Source organism: Lepisma saccharinum, chromosome 18 (genome assembly GCF_977018435.1).
Source record: "Lepisma saccharinum chromosome 18, izLepSacc3.1, whole genome shotgun sequence".
In the NCBI taxonomy this organism is placed as follows: Eukaryota; Metazoa; Arthropoda; class Insecta; order Zygentoma; family Lepismatidae; genus Lepisma; species Lepisma saccharinum.
Window position 1 is genome coordinate 59,971,463 of NC_139246.1, and position 22,128 is coordinate 59,993,590.

At 38.5% G+C, this 22,128-nt stretch overlaps 1 protein-coding gene across 1 annotated transcript in view; it reads left to right on the top strand.

Moving 5' to 3' along the window:
* TrpRS-m (Tryptophanyl-tRNA synthetase, mitochondrial) overlaps positions 1-22,128 on the top strand; it is a 51,906-nt gene that overhangs the window by 27,101 nt on the left and 2,677 nt on the right. Inside the window, exons 3-5 of the mRNA XM_083139844.1 lie at positions 4,761-4,859; positions 14,609-14,772; positions 19,751-19,872. Of these exons, the coding sequence (XP_082995970.1) occupies positions 4,761-4,859; positions 14,609-14,772; positions 19,751-19,872 (385 nt within the window). The remainder of the gene's footprint in view (positions 1-4,760; positions 4,860-14,608; positions 14,773-19,750; positions 19,873-22,128) is intronic.

Genomic DNA, 22,128 nt, shown 5'->3' on the forward strand with positions numbered 1-22,128 from the left:
CATTTTCTACGACACTATAAATTCGCCAGAAAATTACAAATTGTGTATGGTTTATGAACTTTTTCTGTTGTTTTTATATTGTGGAGATCTGTTAATGGTGAAATAATGTACCTCTGTTAGCCTGAAGGCTAGATACACGTGGTTGTAGCACCCAATACATTTGATGCCGATCGTAATTTTACATTTTACTCTTCGAATTTTCACATGTTCTTGTGTGTGTGTAGAATGAAATTTGCTAAAAAAAAAAAGTTGTGAAAGTGAATATTCATAATAATTAACGAATTATATATTTAATTGAAGAACATAAGGTTTAAAAGCAAAGATGATGATAAACATGTCTGGAAAAAAATCATTTTTGATCTGGAAAACCTGGAAAAGTCAGGGAATTTCATAATCAAAAAATTGTAGCAACCCTGGTGGCACAATGTGTTTTCCAAGTTAGGTCAGCATTCCTAGCTGAAAATTGAAACTGTGAGGGGTGATACTGTGAAGCAGTACCAACAGGATCTAGTAGAGGCCGTAGAGGTGATATGTTACCATACAGTGCAGTAAGAATATGGGTGAACACCTTGAAGCAAAGATGTGGAAATGTGTGTGACAAGACTTGGCCTGGGCAATCTGCCGTTATGAATCCATAAGTATAAGCTGTGTCTGCCGTGCTGATGGATTATTGGTTTTGTACTGCTCGGGAGATCACCTGTGACCGACTCTTATCATATTGGCACAGATTTTACAATTTGGCTACCAACAGTGCAAACATTTATAATGGCCTGTTTATCATTTTGATTTAATGGTGCATGTGATACAGAAGGCACACAAACATGAACCAGTTTATATTGTACTTGTTAGTAGTAGAATTGGCTTTGAAAATTTAGGTATAAGATAATGTAACCCATGGCTCGACAACCAAGAAAGAGCTTTAGCCCACCTCCCGACTGCCAGTCTCCCTCCCGCAATCCTACCTAGAGGTGTGGAGATCTTCAACGGGTAATGGAGTGATGTGGGGTCAGCACGTCGAACACCCACCCGTTATAGGAGATTTCTGAGACCGGGGTACACAGCTCACTCGTAGCTTCCCAATTTCCTTATGATGGTGGGTTGCAACCGGTCCTATACACTAGGCTGAAAACCCAGAGACTGAACCCATGCCATCCCGCAACCCGAGTCCAAAGCACTGCACCTTAAACCGCTTGGCCACGGAGGAAGACTTGAAAGTTCAGGTGCCATAGTGACCAGGCACCCTGTATTTGACCACTCTTGCTGAAAAAGGAACATGTTCTGTGGCTTTCCTGTGTTTACATGTACCATGATGATCACTATTAAATTTCCAATCCACGTATTATGAAATGTGCATTAAACCAAGACTAGAACCTCCCTGATGGCACAGTGGTGGCATTGTTGCTGTGTAATCAAAGGGTCCTGGGTTTGATACTTGGTAGAGGCACATAGTGGTTTGGATTCCACTTTAAATTGTAGGTCCAGTCTCGATTAACCTTACTTACCCATTCAGGGCCGGTTTTTCAAGGTCTGGTCAAGTTTTTGGTCAGCCAACCACCAGTTGGAGTTCACCTCCAGTCGACCAACACCAGGTGTTCCAATGTAAAAATACCCAAAGGTTCGTTTACATTAAGTTCAGTGTATAACAGTTGTGGTTTGCAATGCTGAGCGAGAAATTTGATCCCACTGCCATCTACGTGTGTAATTCAAATCAAATTTTGCCTGGTGTGAAAAGGTCACATGTGGTTGTTGAAATTCCTTGTTTACATTGAAAATACAGAACCTAATGTGCTACGTATTTTGTTCGTACAAATAAATACACACGAGGAGAAAACACTTACTGCACATTTGGTTTTTTCCTGAAACAGATCGACTTCACAAAATGGTAATATGGTATAAATAGTTGTTATTTTTCTTAGGGAATGAGAGATCAAATACAATAACTAGCTATGTAATAAGAAAAAATAAGTTGGCATTTGCATGTGTATTATGACTAAACTTTTATTCCCAGTTTGTACATGTACCATACCTGGGAGAACGTCACATCACAGAGAATTACATATTTTCGTTTGAAATCGAGACTTATTTTTTATTTCTTTTTTCCTCTCTCTCCCTCCCTCTCGTCTCTCTCCACCTCTCTCCCCCATCTCCCCCATCTGTCTCTCCCATCCATCCATCTGTCGGTCGGTCGGTCGGTCGGTCGGTCGGTCGGTCGGTCGGTCGGTCGGTCGGTCGGTCGGTCGGTCGGTCGGTCGGTCGGTCGGTCGGTCGGTCGGTCGGTCGGTCGGTCGGTCGGTCGGTCGGTCGGTCGGTCGGTCGGTCGGTCGGTCGGTCGGTCGGTCGGTCGGTCGGTCGGTCGGTCGGTCGGTCGGTCGGTCGGTCGGTCGGTCGGTCGGTCGGTCGGTCGGTCGGTCGGTCGGTCGGTCGGTCGGTCGGTCGGTCGGTCGGTCGGTCGGTCGGTCGGTCGGTCGGTCGGTCGGTCGGTCGGTCGGTCGGTCGGTCGGTCGGTCGGTCGGTCGGTCGGTCGGTCGGTCGGTCGGTCGGTCGGTCGGTCGGTCGGTCGGTCGGTCGGTCGGTCGGTCGGTCGGTCGGTCGGTCGGTCGGTCGGTCGGTCGGTCGGTCGGTCGGTCGGTCGGTCGGTCGGTCGGTCGGTCGGTCGGTCGGTGTTTTTTTCTTTCTTTCTGTGGTTCGAACAAGTAATGGGTATCTCACGAACAATCCACGCAGAGCTCATTGACCTTGAGCAGCATTGTTGAATGTGGGCATGTGTCGTCGAAGTCCATTTTGATTTCAAAGTGGAACAAATAGCAAACATCAAGTTTTGTGTGCTCTTGGGTAAAACTGCTGCGGAAACATTTGACATGTAGCAAGTCTATAGGGACCATTGTTTATCCTGTTCTCATGTTACACAAAAAGAATTCCAGCAATCCTTCTATTCACTGGTAGGCATTGCGCTACGATGTGTGGATGCAGAAGGGTCCTACTTTGAATGATCCGAGGCAAGTAACTTTCTATGATGATTTGTTTACTTTTTACCACACCAGTCTCTATTTCAAATTTCCGTACTGTGTATATATACAGGGTTATTCAATAAGAAAGAGCAGATTTCAAATGTTTTATTTCTCACAAACTATAAAAGATATGAACACGTGTCATACATCAATGGATAGAGGAAGGTTCAAAGTTTTATAATCCTGCCTGTTTGTTCCATTCAATACCTGCAACGGTGTTTCTTTTCTTTACAGGTAAAATGGCGAAGCCACAGGAGAAGTCATTCATGGAAAGAGCAGATTTCAAATGTTTATTTCTCACAAACTGTAAAAGATAGAAAAACGTGCCAAACATCAATGGATAGAGGAAGGTTCAAAGTTTTATTGTTGAAAATTTTAATATGTGCACTCAACATGAGCACCATGTGTTGCCTGACAAGCATCAAAACTGTACTTCATTTCTTGCCCCACACGAATTAACTGGTCCCTAGTTATTGAATTGTTAGCTACAACAATTCGATGTGTATTGAATGGAACTAATAGAAAAAGGATTATAAAACTTTGAACCTTCCTCTACCCATTGATGTATGGCACGTGTTTCTATCTGTTATAGTTTCGTGAGAAATAAACATTTGAAATCTGCTCCTTCTTTTTGAATAATCTTTTATATATATAAATAATAAAAAAAAGACCAGTCTGCAGCAGGACTTGAACTTGCAACATAAAATCGAACTTCTACTAAAAGCTACTGTCTTTTTCAACTACACCAACTTGCCACTTCAAAACTTGCTTCACGATAGGATAGATGTCTTTGGTGCATGTACACAAATCAAAGTCTGGTGACAAGTTTATTTTTGCACCAATGTAACTTCTTATTTAATTATTTCTCGTTCAATGTGTCTGAGAAATCGTCTGGCGAAGATCGATCGTCCAATGAGGCAGCCATGTTTGTTCGAAACTACGAGTCATCTCGCTGACCTACGGATGAAGCGCGGATCAAGTTCACAGCCACTTAACCTCCATTTGAGGAATTGACCACTGATGAAAAAAACTAAAATTGCAGTAACCCTGAGTTATTTGCCCAACCAGAACTTTGATCACACATTGAAAAACCAGCCCTTAATCAATCAATCATTAAACCAAGACTAGATTTTTTTTTTATATTTTAGACTTTTTAAATATAGTTATTCACTTTTTTGGTCACTACATGGCCTAGTGAGTAATGTTATCACATCTGATACTAGCAATCCACATTTAGCTTCCAAGGACAGAATTTTTTTAATGTTTTTCCGTCATCTTGCAAAAGGGTACGAGGTTCTGGTCTAGAACATCAGATATGGGCAAAACTGCAAATTTACTACCATGTAGTAATATACATTGCCCATGCTTTTTGAGGTTTGCAGTTTACCATCATTATTGTCAAGTTTTCAATTCATGAACCTGCAGTGAACTTGATTTAGGTCGCATTGCTGGCTTGCACCAATTGCTCAATAATTCTTCTGTCAAACAATGCAATCTTGTTTAAACCAACTTGAGTAACTGCATTTTCCTTAAACTTCAGACATTTGTCATCAATTCAAAACTTGAGTATTATATTGGTGAAAACTATAGCATTAAATTGATTTATTTGAAAGGAAACAGCTCAAATTTATTTTCACATGTGGCAAAGAGGAATTTTTATCATTATTGCATCTCTGCTTTATTGAATATACTCTTGTATGTTCGAAACATCTTTCAAATTTGTTACTTCTAATGTCATTTTATTAATTTCAGAATCCAGAGTCATTGAAGAAAAATATTTTGGAAATGACAGCATCCTTATTAGCATGTGGAATAGACCCACAGAAAAGCATCTTGTTTCAGCAATCTGCTGTAAGTTCAATCACATTTCTAGAAAGTATTTGAAATTATTTAGAAGTTCGCATAGACTTTCCTTAGTTTAATATGAATTAATCTGTCATAATTATATATATTAATTTATTCATATTTGGGAAATGAGAGATGCGCTAGTAGATAATTGCAGAAAAACTAGTACTCACTTTTTCCGCAAAACTGCTTTTTTTGTAGTTCTATTAATTTCAGTGGCCACTGTCACCATCCTCGTTGGAACTTGTTACACTGTTGCTTGGCTGGCTTCTATTGTTTTTAGTTCTCTGGCTGCCGCTAGGTGCAATTTTGTGGGAAAAGTGAGTACTAGATTCTCTGTAATCATGATTAATGTATTTATTGAAAAAAAAATCAGATATGACACCAATGGTGATTTATGCTGAAATCACCAACAATGAATGACCAAAATTAAATATAACAAAAATAAGTCCAAGATGGCACTATTTGATATCGTGTACCAGCATTTATTTTGATGGAATACCGAAAGGCATACTCTGAGGAAAATATGTCAAGACTTGATGGTATGTGTATTTTTGCGTATTGTAACAGATGGATTTCACCAACAACCATTACAACAAACCATTGATATGATATATAATGTGATGGATGGTGGATGCTGTAGTTCAGTAAATGTGCTGGTAGAGCATGAGTTTTGAGATTTACGAGTGTAAAGTCTCAAAAGATGAAACAGAGTTCAATTAGCTCGTCGACTTCGCTAAGTTACCAGCCAATGCACACAAGCTCTGTACTTGGAGAGGATGCATTTTACATATGTTATACACACACCGTGATGCATACGCACTATAACGCATTATGACACATTATCTAATCTTACCTACGTGACAAACTACCTGTGCAAATGAGGGGCTTAGTGCAAAAACGGCATATCCCACATTAGCATGTTTTCAAGAAAAAGAAGGTTTTGTGTTTCAAGGCACCAACACTTTAATATACAAGAGAGTTACACAAGTCTAACACTACAACGTAAAGGAATGTCTATGCACTGCAAATGAACACACACGTCAATTCCTTTGTGAGGAAGTGCATATGATTGTATCCCTCGATGTCACTGCCATCAATATCTTCGATGACACCACATACTTGACTTGCTTCCCCTGCGTTCCACTTCAGAGTTGTGTAAAACTGGTGGTAAATGGGTGGAATGTACTGCAACTTTGTCATGATATTATCATATTTAGCCTTCTTGATAGCCCTTCCTTCCGGATACTTGCATTTCAACACCACTTGCCCTAAGGATGGCGGCCGCCCTCTTGCTTGTTGGAAACTCACATTACTCCATGGCTCACATTCGGAGTATGTGTATCGCACTTGGATGATGTGGCTGCCTTTCGTGAAACGCATGCACGTTGCTTGTCTTATGTTGAAGATTTGTCCATCTTCTGTTTTTTTTTTTTTTGTATTGTGAGAAGTGACCGTAAGGTTGACATTGCCTTCATGTCCTGGGTGTTCATTTCCATTACTGTACAGGGATTCTTTTTCCTTGCTTTCGTTATTAGCGTTATCCATTGCGAGGGTGTATAAACAGATTGTGTTTTCCTCTTCTACCTCTCAATAATGCCGAAATCTGCATCACATGGTAGGAAAGTGTGGTCCAGTACCAAAAACCTATGCTCTATTGTTTTGATATCGGTAATGTCCAGGAAGTACATCCACAGAGCCACTATTACTGAGTTCTTATTTTGTCCAACGTAAGAATCACTATATACTATTATTAGACCTGCTGTGAATATCTTCCGGTAGGTTTGTCATCACTCGGAGGATATAGCTTCCAATTTCTTCACTACTACGAGATGCGACAGATTCTGGCCAGACGCAAATAACCGTAGAATCGTCATGACAGAAATGGATTCCAAAACAGTATGTCCACAACTGCCGCAGGTAGAACACAGTCACCAGCTGATCATGGGCGTTGGAAGTGCTTGTTCGAGATCATGGCGATAACTATTATGTTGCTGTCAACGTCTTGGCACTCCTTTTTTGTGTTCCGCAAAGACTGATATGCAGCTTCGGCTTTACGAAGATTCAACTCAAAATTAGGCGGCTTAGGTTCTACATGATACATTGATCACATGTCTTGCATGTATTGGTGCATGGCATTTTAAATGCAATGTTGAACTCATGGTTCAATACATGTTGATATGTGTGTAACTTCACTGGAGTAATAATCTTTTGTTTGCACTCTTTCACATACAAATAATATATCTGCTGCAAGGACTGCACTGCAACTACATACGAATGTTCTGGGTTTGAAGCCCTACTGTAGTGCGAACGGTATCTTGGGAAAGACACGATGTGATTCCTGACAATATTTAAATTCTTACTGCGCAATAGCATGTTGCCTGTTGTAATGTCTACCTGTACCATCCTCTGGTGGTGAATGCAATTTGTTTGCAGATAAATCTTTTTTCCTTGCTTCTGTTTCACCACAAGCGGTATGCAATCTACGCTTAGTGATGCCATGCACATTGCAAAATGCTCGTTTACATACATTGACTTCCTTTCCGGAAGGCAGACGCAGAACATAATGGAAAGTATTAACACGTTGGGAAACATTTGGAATTTTCCTGTCTGTCCGGTAAATGTGTTCACATTCTGACCTGCGGATCAAACCAAAAAGATAGACATTTTGTTTGTTAAAGTCGCCCATGTTATAAACGGAAAGGAAAACGTTATCTTTTGACCCAGAGTCTATATCCATGTACCGGCACCATTCACTTCTGGAACACAGCACATCACTACGTGCTTTGTTTGGTATCTCTTTGCTTGTATGTCCAATGTACGTTTTACCTGTGTTTCTCTTGCACGTACGTTCATTGTCTTTCCAATTTTCTTCGTTTCTCTGTCATTTCCGTGGTTTTACAGGTGAGCACACGAGACTGGAACAACTCGCACAGCTGCCATGTTTACTTTCAACAGTAAAATACAAGAGTGACCATGATTGGATGATTACCTGGCTTGTAGCCAATGCCAGACTGCAACACATTTTACATGCTTCATTGCGATAACAAGCAAAGGGGATAGATCATGGTACTACCCTATCTTGTACTCTTCCAGATACATGCACGCGAACTTGCCGAAGTCTCCTTCTAGTCTCTGGATTCTGGATCTTATCACTTACAATCTATATATATATATATATATATATATATATATATATATATATATATATATATTCATTCATTCATTGTTTTCTGTCTAATTGGCAGGTTTTTCACTGCAATCTCCAGCTTTCCCTGTTCTCTGCCTTACGCTTCGTAATAGCATACGACCCAGTTAATTTAATATCATCCATAAGCTGATATCTCTTTATATAATATATATATATATATATTGCCAATACATTACACACACAGTAAAGTCGCACTACACCTGTACATCATCAAGGTTCCCATCCTTATCAATAAAATGTATGTTCCTCACACATTATTGAGGTTTCTCCCCTATCAAATAAATAGATATTTCTAATATAAAGTCAAGATTACCCCCAAATAAAGAAACATATGGTCCCCATCATAACAATTAATTATCCCTGCACATACTACAAGAATCGATATTGACTTTAAAGGATTGGTGATTGAAGGATGTTTCAATGCTGTAATATCATGTGTAATTTTGGGCTGTAAATGGTGAATTCCAGTGGGAGTTGCAATCGCTGCTGCAGACAAGCAAATCATGATTGACAACATTAAGATGCCATATTCCCTCCTTGGACATAAGTGTGGTAAGCAATGAATCACAGCTTTCCTATACATTGCTGGACAGAAGATGCAGCGAAAACAATGCCTACTGGCCCTTAGGGCTAAATAGCAACCAAGCACCCATCCTACGTTGTAGCATGTAGTCCGCAATGGAGAACTAAGCTGCTTTTTTTTTTTTAATAAAAAACAGACTTCAGGCCAAGACGGATAGAGACTAGCACATGAATGGGATCGAAGTAACGGTAAAGTGATATCGAAAGAAATTTTCCCTTAGCCGTGAAATTAAAAAAAGGTTTTTTTAATGACCCCCATCGCAGCGTTACATATATATAAAGGTAAAGTTCCCCATGCATATAGTACTAGGTCATGTAGGTACAGTCAACGGCAAAGATAATGGTAGGCAAATTGTCCACCCGCTATTTTCACTACTTTTATATTCTACATTCTGGTTTTGTTTTAAGGAATGAAACTATGTTGGTTTGAATCAAACATTGTTCTCTGCTTATTGACATCTTTATTTCAATTTATTGTCATCACATTGTGTAATTCAGACCGAATGAAAATGGTGGTGGACAATTCACCTACTGTTTCTTTTGCCGTTGGGTGTACATTTAGGGGATGTGAGGGTAGGGCCCCATACATTCTCAATCTCGGCCATTTTGGAGGTGATGTGATCAGCACCATGCTCCAGCCACCTTTACCCCCCAGGGTTGCCTTCAGGTACCCATTGATTTGAGGCTGGTTGAGCACCAGAGCCGCTTTATGCAGGGACAAGACCGGAACAATTCCAACAGATCACCTTGGGAATCTAACCTAGGTCTCCCATGTGGCAGTCAGATGCCCTACCGACTAGACCACAATGGTCACATCCCTGTAGCCGAAAAAATGGTACCAAGAACACATTCCCCAAGCGACAGTGAGAACAAGCAGAGAAACACACAGGCTGATGTAAAATATATACACACACATTAAATAACACAAAAAACAGAAAAAAACGTACATTACAATACATACTTTAATAAATTCTCTCAGCTCTTGGACATTGGAATTATTTTTATTTGCCTATAACTCTTGAAGATGTTGGAATTTCCCCTTTTGAAATTCTCTTCAGGCAAGAGACACAATTTCTATTCGAAATTGGCGTAAACATGAACCCTACCAACCCTTTCTCAGACACTTGCCATCAGTGTTTACATTCTATATAGAGAATAGCAAAAGAAACACACAAAAAACATCATTAATTTAATAAGAAGCATCTTATGTAATTAACGGTTTAGTGATGGTATACATGCCAGCAAGGAAGAGAGGATCATGAAACAAATTATGTTGGAAATACGAACATCCATTCTGAATCACTCAAATCAGAGGTGGTAATGTCTACGACATTGAAAAGCTGAAAGGAAAAAAGGTGTTACAAGTTGAAGAAATTCTGCCTGTGCAATATAGCACTAGAAAAGTAAAATTACTTGCCCAGAAACTACAATAATGAAATTACATATTATGGGTGGTAAGATATGTAATGTATGGTCTTTAATTCACTCTTACTTCGAAATAGACTTTCAACAAAAGAATCCAATTTCAACTGAATTGATAGAGGATGGAATATATAGAGGAGGAGAGAACAATAAATGGATATGTGCACATATTTCCAACCTGGATCCCTTCCTCACTTCAGGGTCTATTTTCAGTCTTCCTTCTACACATGAAAATCTGGGAGGATGGTCACTAGAGAGCTTTATTTTTCTACTTACAACTCTCAGTTTTCACTCCGAATACATGCTTTTAACTACACCCAAGAAGCTAATGGAAAGAGTTTTATAATGCAAACAATAAATAATAATAATATCACATACGCAGATATTTGTATCTCTCCTTACAGTTATTACCCCTTTTTTTCACTCTTGTACAAGATGAAGGGAGCAATTGAGAAGAGATAGGCTTGCCATTCAATTATGCACTGGCTTGATTATAACAGTTTTTTCCACTACAGCTTCAAACAGCTTTGATAACTTGGATATTGTGACCCCACTAAATTAAGACTCCAGTCACATTGACACATTGACGTTTCGTTCTGTTTGAGTGCAGATATGCAAAACACTCTTTGTTATTTTAAGTCAATGTTCACTAAATTTCTCGCATCAGACAAACATCTGAAATTTGCTAGTTCATTTAATTTGAATATTTGTACTTACATATTCTGCATTGAGAAACATTGCTGAAGGTGGCATTTCGCTTATTTCACGGAAATAAGCTCTATGTGCGACATATATTTTGTTTCTTTTTGCCTTTGGTAACACGCAAAATGGCGGTCATAGTTTCACTTACGTACTCTGCATGCAGTGTTTCCACCGCACTGCACCCAAAAATACCTATGTAGCCCCACATACCATTGACGCATAGCCCCACGAACCATTCATACATAGCCCCATGAACCATTTCCAGTAAGGGATGGTTGGGTAGGGTCATGTATAGGTTACAATAGTTAAAAATTGGTTTTGAAAAAAATATGAGTAGCCCCACACACCATTCTCGCATAGCCCCACGAACCATTGACACACAGCCCCACAAACCATTTGCAGAAACGTACCTTCTTCAGTTACAAAAACACGTGTTTGGAAACACTAACCGGGATTACATCATCACACACAGGCTACATCCACCTGGAAGTAAATGAGTGCAAGAGCTTTTGTGCATCAGTCACACATTTATATCACCATTAAGCCTTGTTTCCATGATATGAAAAACTTAATATGCTGACCAAGGCAGAAATTTATTTTATTATAAAAAATATATGAACTAAACGTAACGTTTCAACCTTCTAGCAAGGTCTTCATCAGACTATGTACCAAGTACAAATGAAGACCTTGCTAGAAGGTTGAAACGTTACGTTTAGTTTATATATTTTTTTATAATAAAATAAATTTCTGCCTTGGTCAGCATATTAAGTTTCACATTTATATCGAAAAATAGATGATTTACCGGCAAAATTCAATGAACGATACGAGAAAACACTTCCCCGAACTTCCACAAGTATAAAGAAACTGCATTCGGTAAGTCATTTCTCTTGTAAATTTGAAGAAATCCGTTTGTCCGATACGAGAAATTTACCCAATTTTCTACTATTTGTGTTAATCATGATGATGAAGATGAATAACATTCTGGAAAAATTAATGATGGGACAAACACAATGATACACCATTGCCTGACCAGTGTTCAAACCCAGGACCCCTTCTCTATCAGTGTTGCAGAGCTTACCCTATGCAATAGACAAAAATTAATAATAGTACCCCACTTAGTTTTCTGGTTACACAAAAATTTAATGCAGTTCATGTGTTCTTCAAGATCGTAACGTGTATCCTAACTGTCTATGACTGAGCATCTTTTGAAATGAAAAGTAATATTTTTCCTCCTATCACTAAAACAGAAATAAAAAATTGAGATTTGAATGATTTCACTTTTACCTTTAATGAAGTTGTTACTATGGAGGGGCCAGATGCAAAAGTTTTGGTCGTGACAAAAAATTTTGAAAATCCTGATGTTCAAGATGGAAAGAATGTTATTTCCTAACTAAATTGGGATATTTTTGGGACGGAAAATATTCAAAATTACCCAACATTGAAAAATGTTAATTATACACACAATTACACCCTCAGGTGGTGATTGATTTTGCATTTCTGGAATAAAAACTGCTAATTTCAATAAATTTTAGAACCTTATAGTACAAAAAATGATGTAGGGAATAAACAACTTTTAAACACTTTATTTAGATTTTCACGAAGTCTGGATTGGGATGTAAGTTTTTTCCGGTCCCAAGCTTTTGGAATCCTGCACATCCATTGTGATTACTCCCGAGTCTACTGCTGCTAATGGGCATTATAATTTTTATGCCTGATAGCTTATTCTAGTACTCGAGGAAATTGATGAAGAGAGATATGAGAAAGATTATTTAGCCCTGATCGTAGTTTGCATCCTACTGCTACACACCCATTTGTTCCTTTCCTACATCATACAATCTTAACTCCCTTTAGTAATAAATTTGAGGATTTGTTCTGAACTCACTTATATGGAAAATCATAAGAGGAGACAAAAATTTAGCAAACATGTTTAAAATTTAAGAACTTCAAACAGCCAGCAGATTTTGGCCAAACATTGCAACATTCCCTCACACTAAAATTCTAATTCAATTGCACGAATGATGAGCGGACTGTAATGTTTAATGGAAAATTTAAACAAGTTCTTAGCTCTCGACTTGGGCAGCATTATAATACAGTTTAGGCTTCCTGCAGTATTATTTATTTATTTGAAATAATGTTGCAAAATGTAATTTCCCTTTAAATGCTACATATTACCTTATGTCAGTGTTTACTTAACAAAAAAAGAATCAAAATCAATAAAAAGAATCATTTTTACTATGTTCTTGAACTATGCGACTCAATGTTAATTTTCTCAACAATGAATACAAACATATGTACAGTGGAATTTATATAAATGTTTGATCTACGTGAGTATATAGACAGTCACAATATTGATGTGTGTTAGTTTTAACACACTGCTACCATCTTCGGGAGGGAAAAGGGGTGATTATTGGGTGGCTAGGTTTAGTCCGGGGAATGTAGTGTTGTGCATGCCCGATATGTAGGACCTTTCCCATTGCCTGCAGTGGAAGTGTCTGTGGATGGGGTAATAAGTAGATAATAGCCACATAGAAACCGATGTCATCTATTTCCTTCCGTGAACATGCAGCCAGGCTGCAAAAAATCACCTTTCTTTTCTCTGATAAGTGTTTACTCTCGTCTACTCTTCATATTTTTGTTTATCTGGCCTTCTGGCTCTGTCTGTCTGTGTTTGGTAAATGTTTACTGTATCCTACCTCACATATTTTCAGTTTTGTGAAATGGATAATAGTAATGTATACATTTAATGGGAGTAATGTACAAGAGCTATCCAGAAATTAAATTCCAATGGACAAAACTATATTTATAAATTATTTATATTGATGTTTGGTGTATATACCATACACCACTTTTTGAGATAGCATCGTTGTTGAGATACTTATTGTAGTGGAGCACCAGTTTTTATATCTGTTCATTGTAGAATGATGTTGCCTGGGAAGCAAACCACATAGTAACAACTTCTGTGACCGCATTGTTGTTGCAGACCTGCTGGCTGACAATGAAGTATTTCATTTGCAGAAACATATGAAAATCATTTGGTGCTAAGTCTGGTCTGTAAGGGAAATGATTGAATTGTTCTCAACCAAATGTCATGATGAGATCTTTCGCACCAAATCTTCATGCACAGCAGATGGTTGGCCATTCCACAGATCATCATGTAGATTTGCAAGTCCTTCACTGAAGGGTCACATCCAGCTCCGTCCTATTGAATGTCTCATGGCTTGTTCTCCACACACCTCACAAAGGTGATGATAATTTTCAGCCAGTTGCATGTTCTCACATTCAAGAAGTGAATAACAGAATGATTTGAATTTCTTATACAAAATTTTCAAATGCAAAAGCTGCTGCAACACACTGCTTGAGGAATTTCACTTTCAAGTACCTATGCGCACATGTAACACAAGCTTATTTTACATAACAAAAACCAAGGCTAGAAATTCAGAAAATATCTCTCTTCTACAGCCTTCCCACACAATACAATGACCTCCCACTAAGTATTGATATCTTTTCCATGAAGTATGCCTTTGGGTTTTCTATCATAAGATATACTTGTAAATAATATCAAATAGTGCCATCTTTTACTTATTCGTTGTTAATATTTGTTCATTTTGTGTTATTTTTAATTTTGTTACTTTTGTTTTTCTTTTTTTATTGTTCACAATTTCAGTGTAAAAAGTTCATCTGCACTGTATCTGGAATATTCTCAATAAATAAATGCACGTAACAAACCTCATTTCACATACTGTGGGTTTTTCAATTTTCTTAAACATTATAAACACACAACATGATAATTTGTGTTACTTTTTTGGTCTTGGCTCTTCTGATTTTGTAATCGTTTCAGGTGAAACAGCATGCTGAGCTGTCATGGATATTAGGTTGCCTAACAACAATGGCAAGACTTGGCCACTTACCCCAGTATAAGGAGAAATCTGCATCCATGAAAGAAATTCCACTTGGATTGTATGTGTATCCTGTTTTACAATGTGCTGATATTCTTCTGTACAGGTTTGTTTCTGTGACCAATATAATACATGTCAGTCAGTGTTTATTTTGTGATATGATTTTTTTCTTGATCTTATTCTTCAGAAAGAAAATTTGTAGGTTTTTGATACTTGTAGATGCATGACTGAAAGTAGCACTTGATCAGCTCAGCATTCTCTATTTGTTATTGCCACTGGGTCCGGCTTCTCAAGTCCTGCCCTAGACATGACTCTTCCTTGATCAGGGTCAGAGATGTCCAGCCTCTGGAGGCCCAGCCTCAGCCCCAGCCTCAGACTCCAGGACCATTGCTAGGCTGAGACCAAGTAAGGCCGAGGCTGTGTGAGGCTGGAGGCCGAGATGGAGTCCGGAGGCTGAGGCCGTGTGAGGCTGGAGGCCGAGATGAAGTTCGGTGGCTCAGGCTTTGTGAGGATGGAGGCTGGTCCTCGCAAGCATATCAAATGAACAGCTCTCCATACATGATAGCAGAATCCGATCTCAATTTCAATGGATTGGATCTGGAATTATTATGAAGTTCGGACTTTGTGAAACTGTCTTTGTCCTTCAGACGGGAAGCCCGCTTTCTACCAGTTGTTGATCCATACCATAGGTGATTTTTGGTCTCGATGGTAGATTTCAATCCTTTATTTGGCATCTCGCTTGGCTCTCTGTTGCGTAGGGTGCAGTCTGTTTCTTTTTCTCTGTTTTACTTTTGTCAGATGTTGTCGAGGGTATTCTGGATAGAAAGTCCATAACTTCTGGACTGTCTATAAACCACATCCAAAAATTGTACAGTCGTTGTCGCGTGCCTCCTGAGAAGGAAAGTATACTCCTGTTCACCACTTCTGTTAGAAAATGCGAGGACAGCAGACTATAACTGAGGTGCTTATGTTCTGAAAAAGGTGAAAATATACGTAGACATGTTCCATACCTCATAAAATTCTATGTTAAATCTAACATGATTATTAATAATGTGTAATCATTAGCCCCTTCTATTAACTCACACACACAGGATTTCCCATGTACTGTTGAAGAAATTGGCCAACTTTTTGCCAGTTCAGATCAGAGATGTTCAACCTCCGGAAGCAAGGCCTCATGAGGCCCGACCTCAGCCTCACCCTCCAGGAGCCTTGCGAGGCGGAGGCTGTGTGAGGCTGGAGGCTGAGTTGGAGTTCTGAGGCCGGAGGCCAAGATGGAGTTCGAAGGCTGAGGCCGTGTGAGGCCGAAGGCCAACCTCGGGCGTGGAGGTTGAGGCCATGTGAGGCCAAGGCTAAGTTGGAGTTTGAGGCCATAGGCCCAGATGGAGTTCAGAGGCTGAGGCCGTGAAAGTCCTGATACCGACCTTGAGCTCGGAGACTGAGGTTGTGTGAGGCCGAGACCAAGTTGGAGTTCCAAGGCTGAGGCCATGTGAGGCTGGAGGCTGAGGCCCTGTGAGGCCAGAGGCTGAGTTGGAGGTCGTAGGCTCACACAGTTTATTTTCATGCCTACAGATGTTCAATATGTGCACCATGGGTGACGTGGCAGATGTGGACACAATATTTCAGTTCATATCATGCCCTTTTCACTATGGGCCTGTCGATAGTGTTTACTGCTGAGGTGATGCACACTTTTAACTCATCAAAATTACACAACAGTGGTGGGTGAACATTTTCTCTTTCTATGTAACCGCACAAGAAGAAGTCACAGGGTATGAGTTCCCTTGATCTTGGGGGCCACAGCATTAGGTGTTGGTCATATTCAGCCATACATCCTATCCAATGCTGGTAGCTCTGTGTTCAGTTAATTTCAAACTTCACACATCACGCTACGATGCCAGGGGTTCCGGGTTCGAATCCCAGCCTTTGCATGGATGTTTGTGAGAGTCCATTCATCAATTTCATCATATCATCACTCATCCCCATCTACGCAAATTAGCCAAAACTGGCACACGAAGCAATTCAATCAATCAATTTCAAACTTCATGTCAGAAGTGGGCAGAACTACCATCCTGCTGACAAAAAAAAACAAAAAAAAAAAAAAAAAAAAAAAAAAAACAATGGGCCATCACGTAATTGGGCCACAATGGCAACATATCCAGGTATGTCAATCCTGTTGCTATTCTTTCTGCGAAACAGAATGACCCGTACACACATTTATGGGAGATGGCACAGAACACATTCACTTTCGGTAAGTCACAAACATGTCTCACAGAGGCATGTGGATTTTTGCTTTCCCATCTGCATACGTTGTGGTGGATAACTTGGCCACTGGTATGGAATGTAGCTTCATCACTAAAATTTATTGTGTCCGCAAAAGCTTCATTTGTTGCCATCTTTTCCATGAACCCGCTACAAAAGTCATACCAGTGCCTGTGGTAAATGTAGTTTTGAGTGCAATTATGAACAGAAAATTGGAGTAAAATAATTGTATTACACTATTGTATACTGTTAAATGAAGTTCAAAGGTGGGGTTCTGACTTCCATAACCTGCCCTTGGGTGCATGCTTGGCATCAAGATACTCGAAACTACAGCATTGAAAAGCTATAGAGAGACATTTGCATAAGATCCAGATTCAAAAGTTCTGCTTCCGTGGATCAGAATCCAAAAGTTCTAGATACATGGATCCACCAGGATCCAATCTGCCCATCCCTAATAAGAATGGCCACATTGCCATCAGCTGCTGAACTCAACCTATTAAATTATAAAGATATGAGAAATGGGGTCCCCTCATTTTTCATCAGACAACTGTTCCATTTTACTAACCTGTATATCAGAAAGAAATACCATACCGTATTTACTCATGTATAATGCACACTTTTTTTCAAAATTTTCATCCCCAAGAACTGTGGTGCGTATTATGCACAGAATAATTCAGACAGCCAACATGAAACCGTACAGGGTCTTTCCATGATTTTGGGACAATGGCATTGATTTTTCATGTTTATGGAACCCTATCATGTTAATATCGTTGTAAAGCTTAAATCCTGCAGTTTCTGAATATGGCAACAGTATTCCATTCAAGATAATGACACTATCGTGAAATGCTGTTGAAATAAGTTCCTTCCATCACAAAATGAAGGAACGTTCTGATTTCTATGGTGCTTTGGATGAAAGAAAATATAAGGAAAAAGAAGACAAAAGTTAAAATGTATTACTTGCCAAATAATTATATATAGAGTGTGTAAATTCCTTAATGGAAGAAACCTTGTGCTGCTAAGTGTTTGTTTGAAGGTCGTGTTTAAATGTTACATTAGTCACAGAAAAAATATACATTTTGAAGTTCTTCTTTTAGAAAAAGTAAAGAAGGAATGAGCAAAACCACATATAAAAGTTTGAAAGCCATTTCTCACAATTTTTCACTTTGTAATGTAATGTTCTGCGACACCAAGAAAAGCAGTGCAACTCTGGCGGAATTCTAGCATGCACCTTCCGTCACATGGGATGCATATCAGCAGTATTTGTTGGGCGAGAAATAATAGAAAATAACTTTCTTAGCACTGCAAATCCATAACATAATTTTGATCTCACTTTCAACTATTACAGAATAAATAAAGTGGTTAAAGAGTGAAACCTTTGGGATGCTAAAAACAGTGGAGGCAGAAGGGGGGAGGTGGCATGTGTTGGTGACTTGTAGTTTACACAAGAGGATGTTCTCCTCTTGGTCCACATAGCAACATGTGACTCATTGAATAGGTATGATGTTATTCACTCTTGATCAGCACAGCAACATCTTTACGACCTACAACTAAGAAAGCCATTTCTTGAAACTGGATTGTACTGTGCATTATATACGAGATATAATTTTTTGTAACTTTTACCCATCAAAAACGAGGGTGCGCATTATACACGCACACGCACTATACACGCGTAAATACGGTAGCAAAATAACATCAACATATGAGCATCTGAAAATGTGATTTCCAAAAGGAAATTAATAGATGGATCTTATTCATCAAATAATTCCTAAGGTGTTCAAAAATGTCTTTCTTCCAAGTACATTTGCAATTATATCTGTATCTAGATTTGAAAGTAAACCCATTTTTTTTAAATTTTTTTTTTTAGATTTTCTTGTGCATTTTTACTTCAACTAATTTTGTGTGTATAGGTTTATATGGAGTTCAGCATACAATATGTTGAGTTGATAATTTTTTCTATGTAATTGAAATAATTGTTAACATGACTAAATTTTTTTTATGAGGAGTTGAACCAATACAGTTGCTTTTTAGCTTTTAGGTATTTTTTCAATGTATAAAACATTTTAAAAATCTAATCTATAACCACATCAAATCTCCCCCCTCCCTGCCCTCCTCCATTTCCTTCACATGCTTGTCCCTTCCCTTACAGTTACACCATGCTTTGCCACTGTTCTCTACTGCAAAGAAATTAATCCTTTGACAAAGCTCATGGTGACTGTTTAGTATTTACGTATATTTCACTGTATAGAATCACTGCATAACTATGTAGCAACTAGTTTGAGGCTGTAAATAGAAACATTTAGCCTGTAAAATCATTAGCAGTTTCATTGTTACTTTGTAAATTATTCTCCAATCCATGATTTGTGAAATTTTTAGTTGTAGTGCAGTTGTGACTTTTAAAATACCTTGAATTAGCATTTCTATCTTCCATGTTTTGTCACGTAATGGACTACAGGCTATTTCTTGAGTACTGGAGTACCACACACAAATTTGTTTCAAGAGATAAATTTTATAGTATGATGCAGAAAGGTAGAAATGATTAAAGTCTCTTACAAAATATTACTGGGGAATGTTAATACAGGAAGAGGTTTTACTCAGATACTTAGGCATATAATTCACATAAAGTCAGTCATTCTTCCCTATTTGTTTATCCATGTAACATATATTTATGCATAGTAATAAAAGGGCTGTAATAGAATGTATTTATGTCTAAGATTCATAGTGGTAAAAACGAGGGTACTATCTTCCCAAGTGACCTCTGAAATGCAAATTGAGAATCACTCACTAGTGATATTTGTTGTGCTAATTGCTTATACAACTTTTTATTTCAGAGCTACCCATGTACCTGTGGGAGAGGACCAATTGCAGCATATTCAATTAGCACAGCATTTATCAAGAACTTTCAACAATAAATTTGGAGAAGTTTTTCCTTATCCAAAAGCAATTGTTGGAGGTAAGAATATTTCTCATGTTTCCTGAAAGAAATTAAAATAAAATTCCATTGTTCATCATAACATTACTTACAGGCTACAGGACAAATTGGATCAATGTGTAAAGCCTTTCATTGTCCAGAACTCTACTATCTGACTAGGGAAACATGTTTTCACAGCTTATCTGTACAATTTGGTGATGTTTATTCAGTCTGCTGTATTTTGTGTCTTCCTTTCCTTGTATGTCACTTCCCTCATGCTTTGCAATCACTATCTGCTACATCCATGTGTTTCGGTGCTTCCATTTTTAAACATTCACATCTGTCTGTATAAGCACAACTACCCATTCATGTTGTGATACGAGTTCCATGTGCTTGCCTAACTTTGGGAGGCAGGACCGAAAATTTTCCATCCCATTGAAAAGAGCATTCAGGACAATTTTGCTGAATAATTGCTAAATTTGCAAAATTAAAAAAAATATATAGGGTTATATTAATACAGAATTAATTTTTAATTACACTTTTAAAAACATTAATTATTTATTGGAAAATTAACAGGCCGAATAGAAATTTTAAACACACAGTAAACTCCAATTTATTATTTTAGGTATTTAAAGTAATATCTGGTTACTCACGTGGGAATTTACACAGGAGTTCCAGGTTCGATAACCGGTGAAGGCCCATAGTGATTCGGATCTCACTTTAAACTGTAGGTCCAGTCCCGATTAGGCTATCTGTGCACAAAGTGTACTTAAAACAACAACTCAACAAGATAATTTATGCGTGACACAGTATGAAACTTTTCAGATTCATAGACTTTTCGCCATCCACTGTGAACGTCGCAGCACTTGAGCTGGAAAGAACTATGGATTTTTATGGAAATTTTTACAAGCATACATCATCCACAGTTCCATGTCATTACCTGTGGCCATGAACAGCAGGAGTCCCTCCATACCGTAAGGACCACACAATATTTCCAAAGCCCTGAAAACCTAGACAATACCTGCTTTATAAATTGGACATTTAACCAATGTAGTTCTCTTTTCTACATTTCGGAGTCTTTTCTGACAGGGGCCTCCCCGATGGTGCAATGGTAGCGTTGTCACTTTGTAATCAAGGGGTCTCAGGTTCGATACATCTGGTGGAGGCACAAGTGGTTCGGATCCCACTTTAAACTGTAGGTCCAGTCCCGATTAGCCTTACTGTGTGCAAAGTGGACTTACAACACCAAATCAATCAATCTTTTCTGACAGGGGGGTAGTTCCTTCTTTGCTTTTTGGCATTTATTTTTAAAGAAAAGGAATCCGAGCTCAACCATTTATCTACGCTGATGTCCAAAGTGGATGTTGGGTGGGGGTATATTCTGAATTATTTAATGATCATAATTTTTGTTTCTGCATACCCATTAAATAATAATATTTCTCAAATAAACTGGTCTTGTGTTTTCGTCAGAATTTTAGGCCTTTGAAAACTCTGTGCCGTGGTGTGCAAAGTATGCAGTAAGTGAGATTGTTTGTATGAATTTAGTTTTAACTTGCACAGTATAGTTCAACTATTTTTTTAGCGTGTAAAACAACTGTGACAGCCTGTAAAATTCCTATTAATTTATTTTACAATTTGCTTGCAGCAAGTTTTGTCACTGATGTTGAGCAGTTAATAGCTGTAGTGCAGTAGTCTCAACCTTTAGTCCGGGACCCACCTTGAAGGACATTACACTTCATGGGACCCATTAGCAGCATTTCATTGTACAGCACAGCAAGATAAAGTCTTGAATTTAAAGAACAAGCTGTTATAAAGTTTACGATTTTAACCCCAAACAGCTTTGAAACCACTTGGCATAGTTTTAGCAGCCAATGCCTGCCGATGAATAAGAGAAATGTAGAGTTTAGACTATGTACAACACGGGTTGAATTTAAATTGTTAAAACAATATACTGTATATTAGTAATTTAAATGCAATGGGTTTTTAAGACAGTAATTAAATTTTCGAGCCAGACTTCGTGACCCACCTAAGAGACCTTGAGACCCAGAAGTGGGTTGTGCCCCATAGGTAAGAAATGATGCTCTAGCGCATAATGGTTCTGTTATTTGAGAAGGAAACTTTAAATAAGCTCAGAAACTGGTCATCAATTTCTCATCTGTAAACGATCTCTATTCTTAAAATATAAGTGATAGAAATACACTAGTTTTCCGCTATCTATGTTGAGATGATATATTACCCAGCCATGCAAGAAATGTGGTCCTTTAGACAGGAATTCCTTCCATATTTGGAATCATGTAT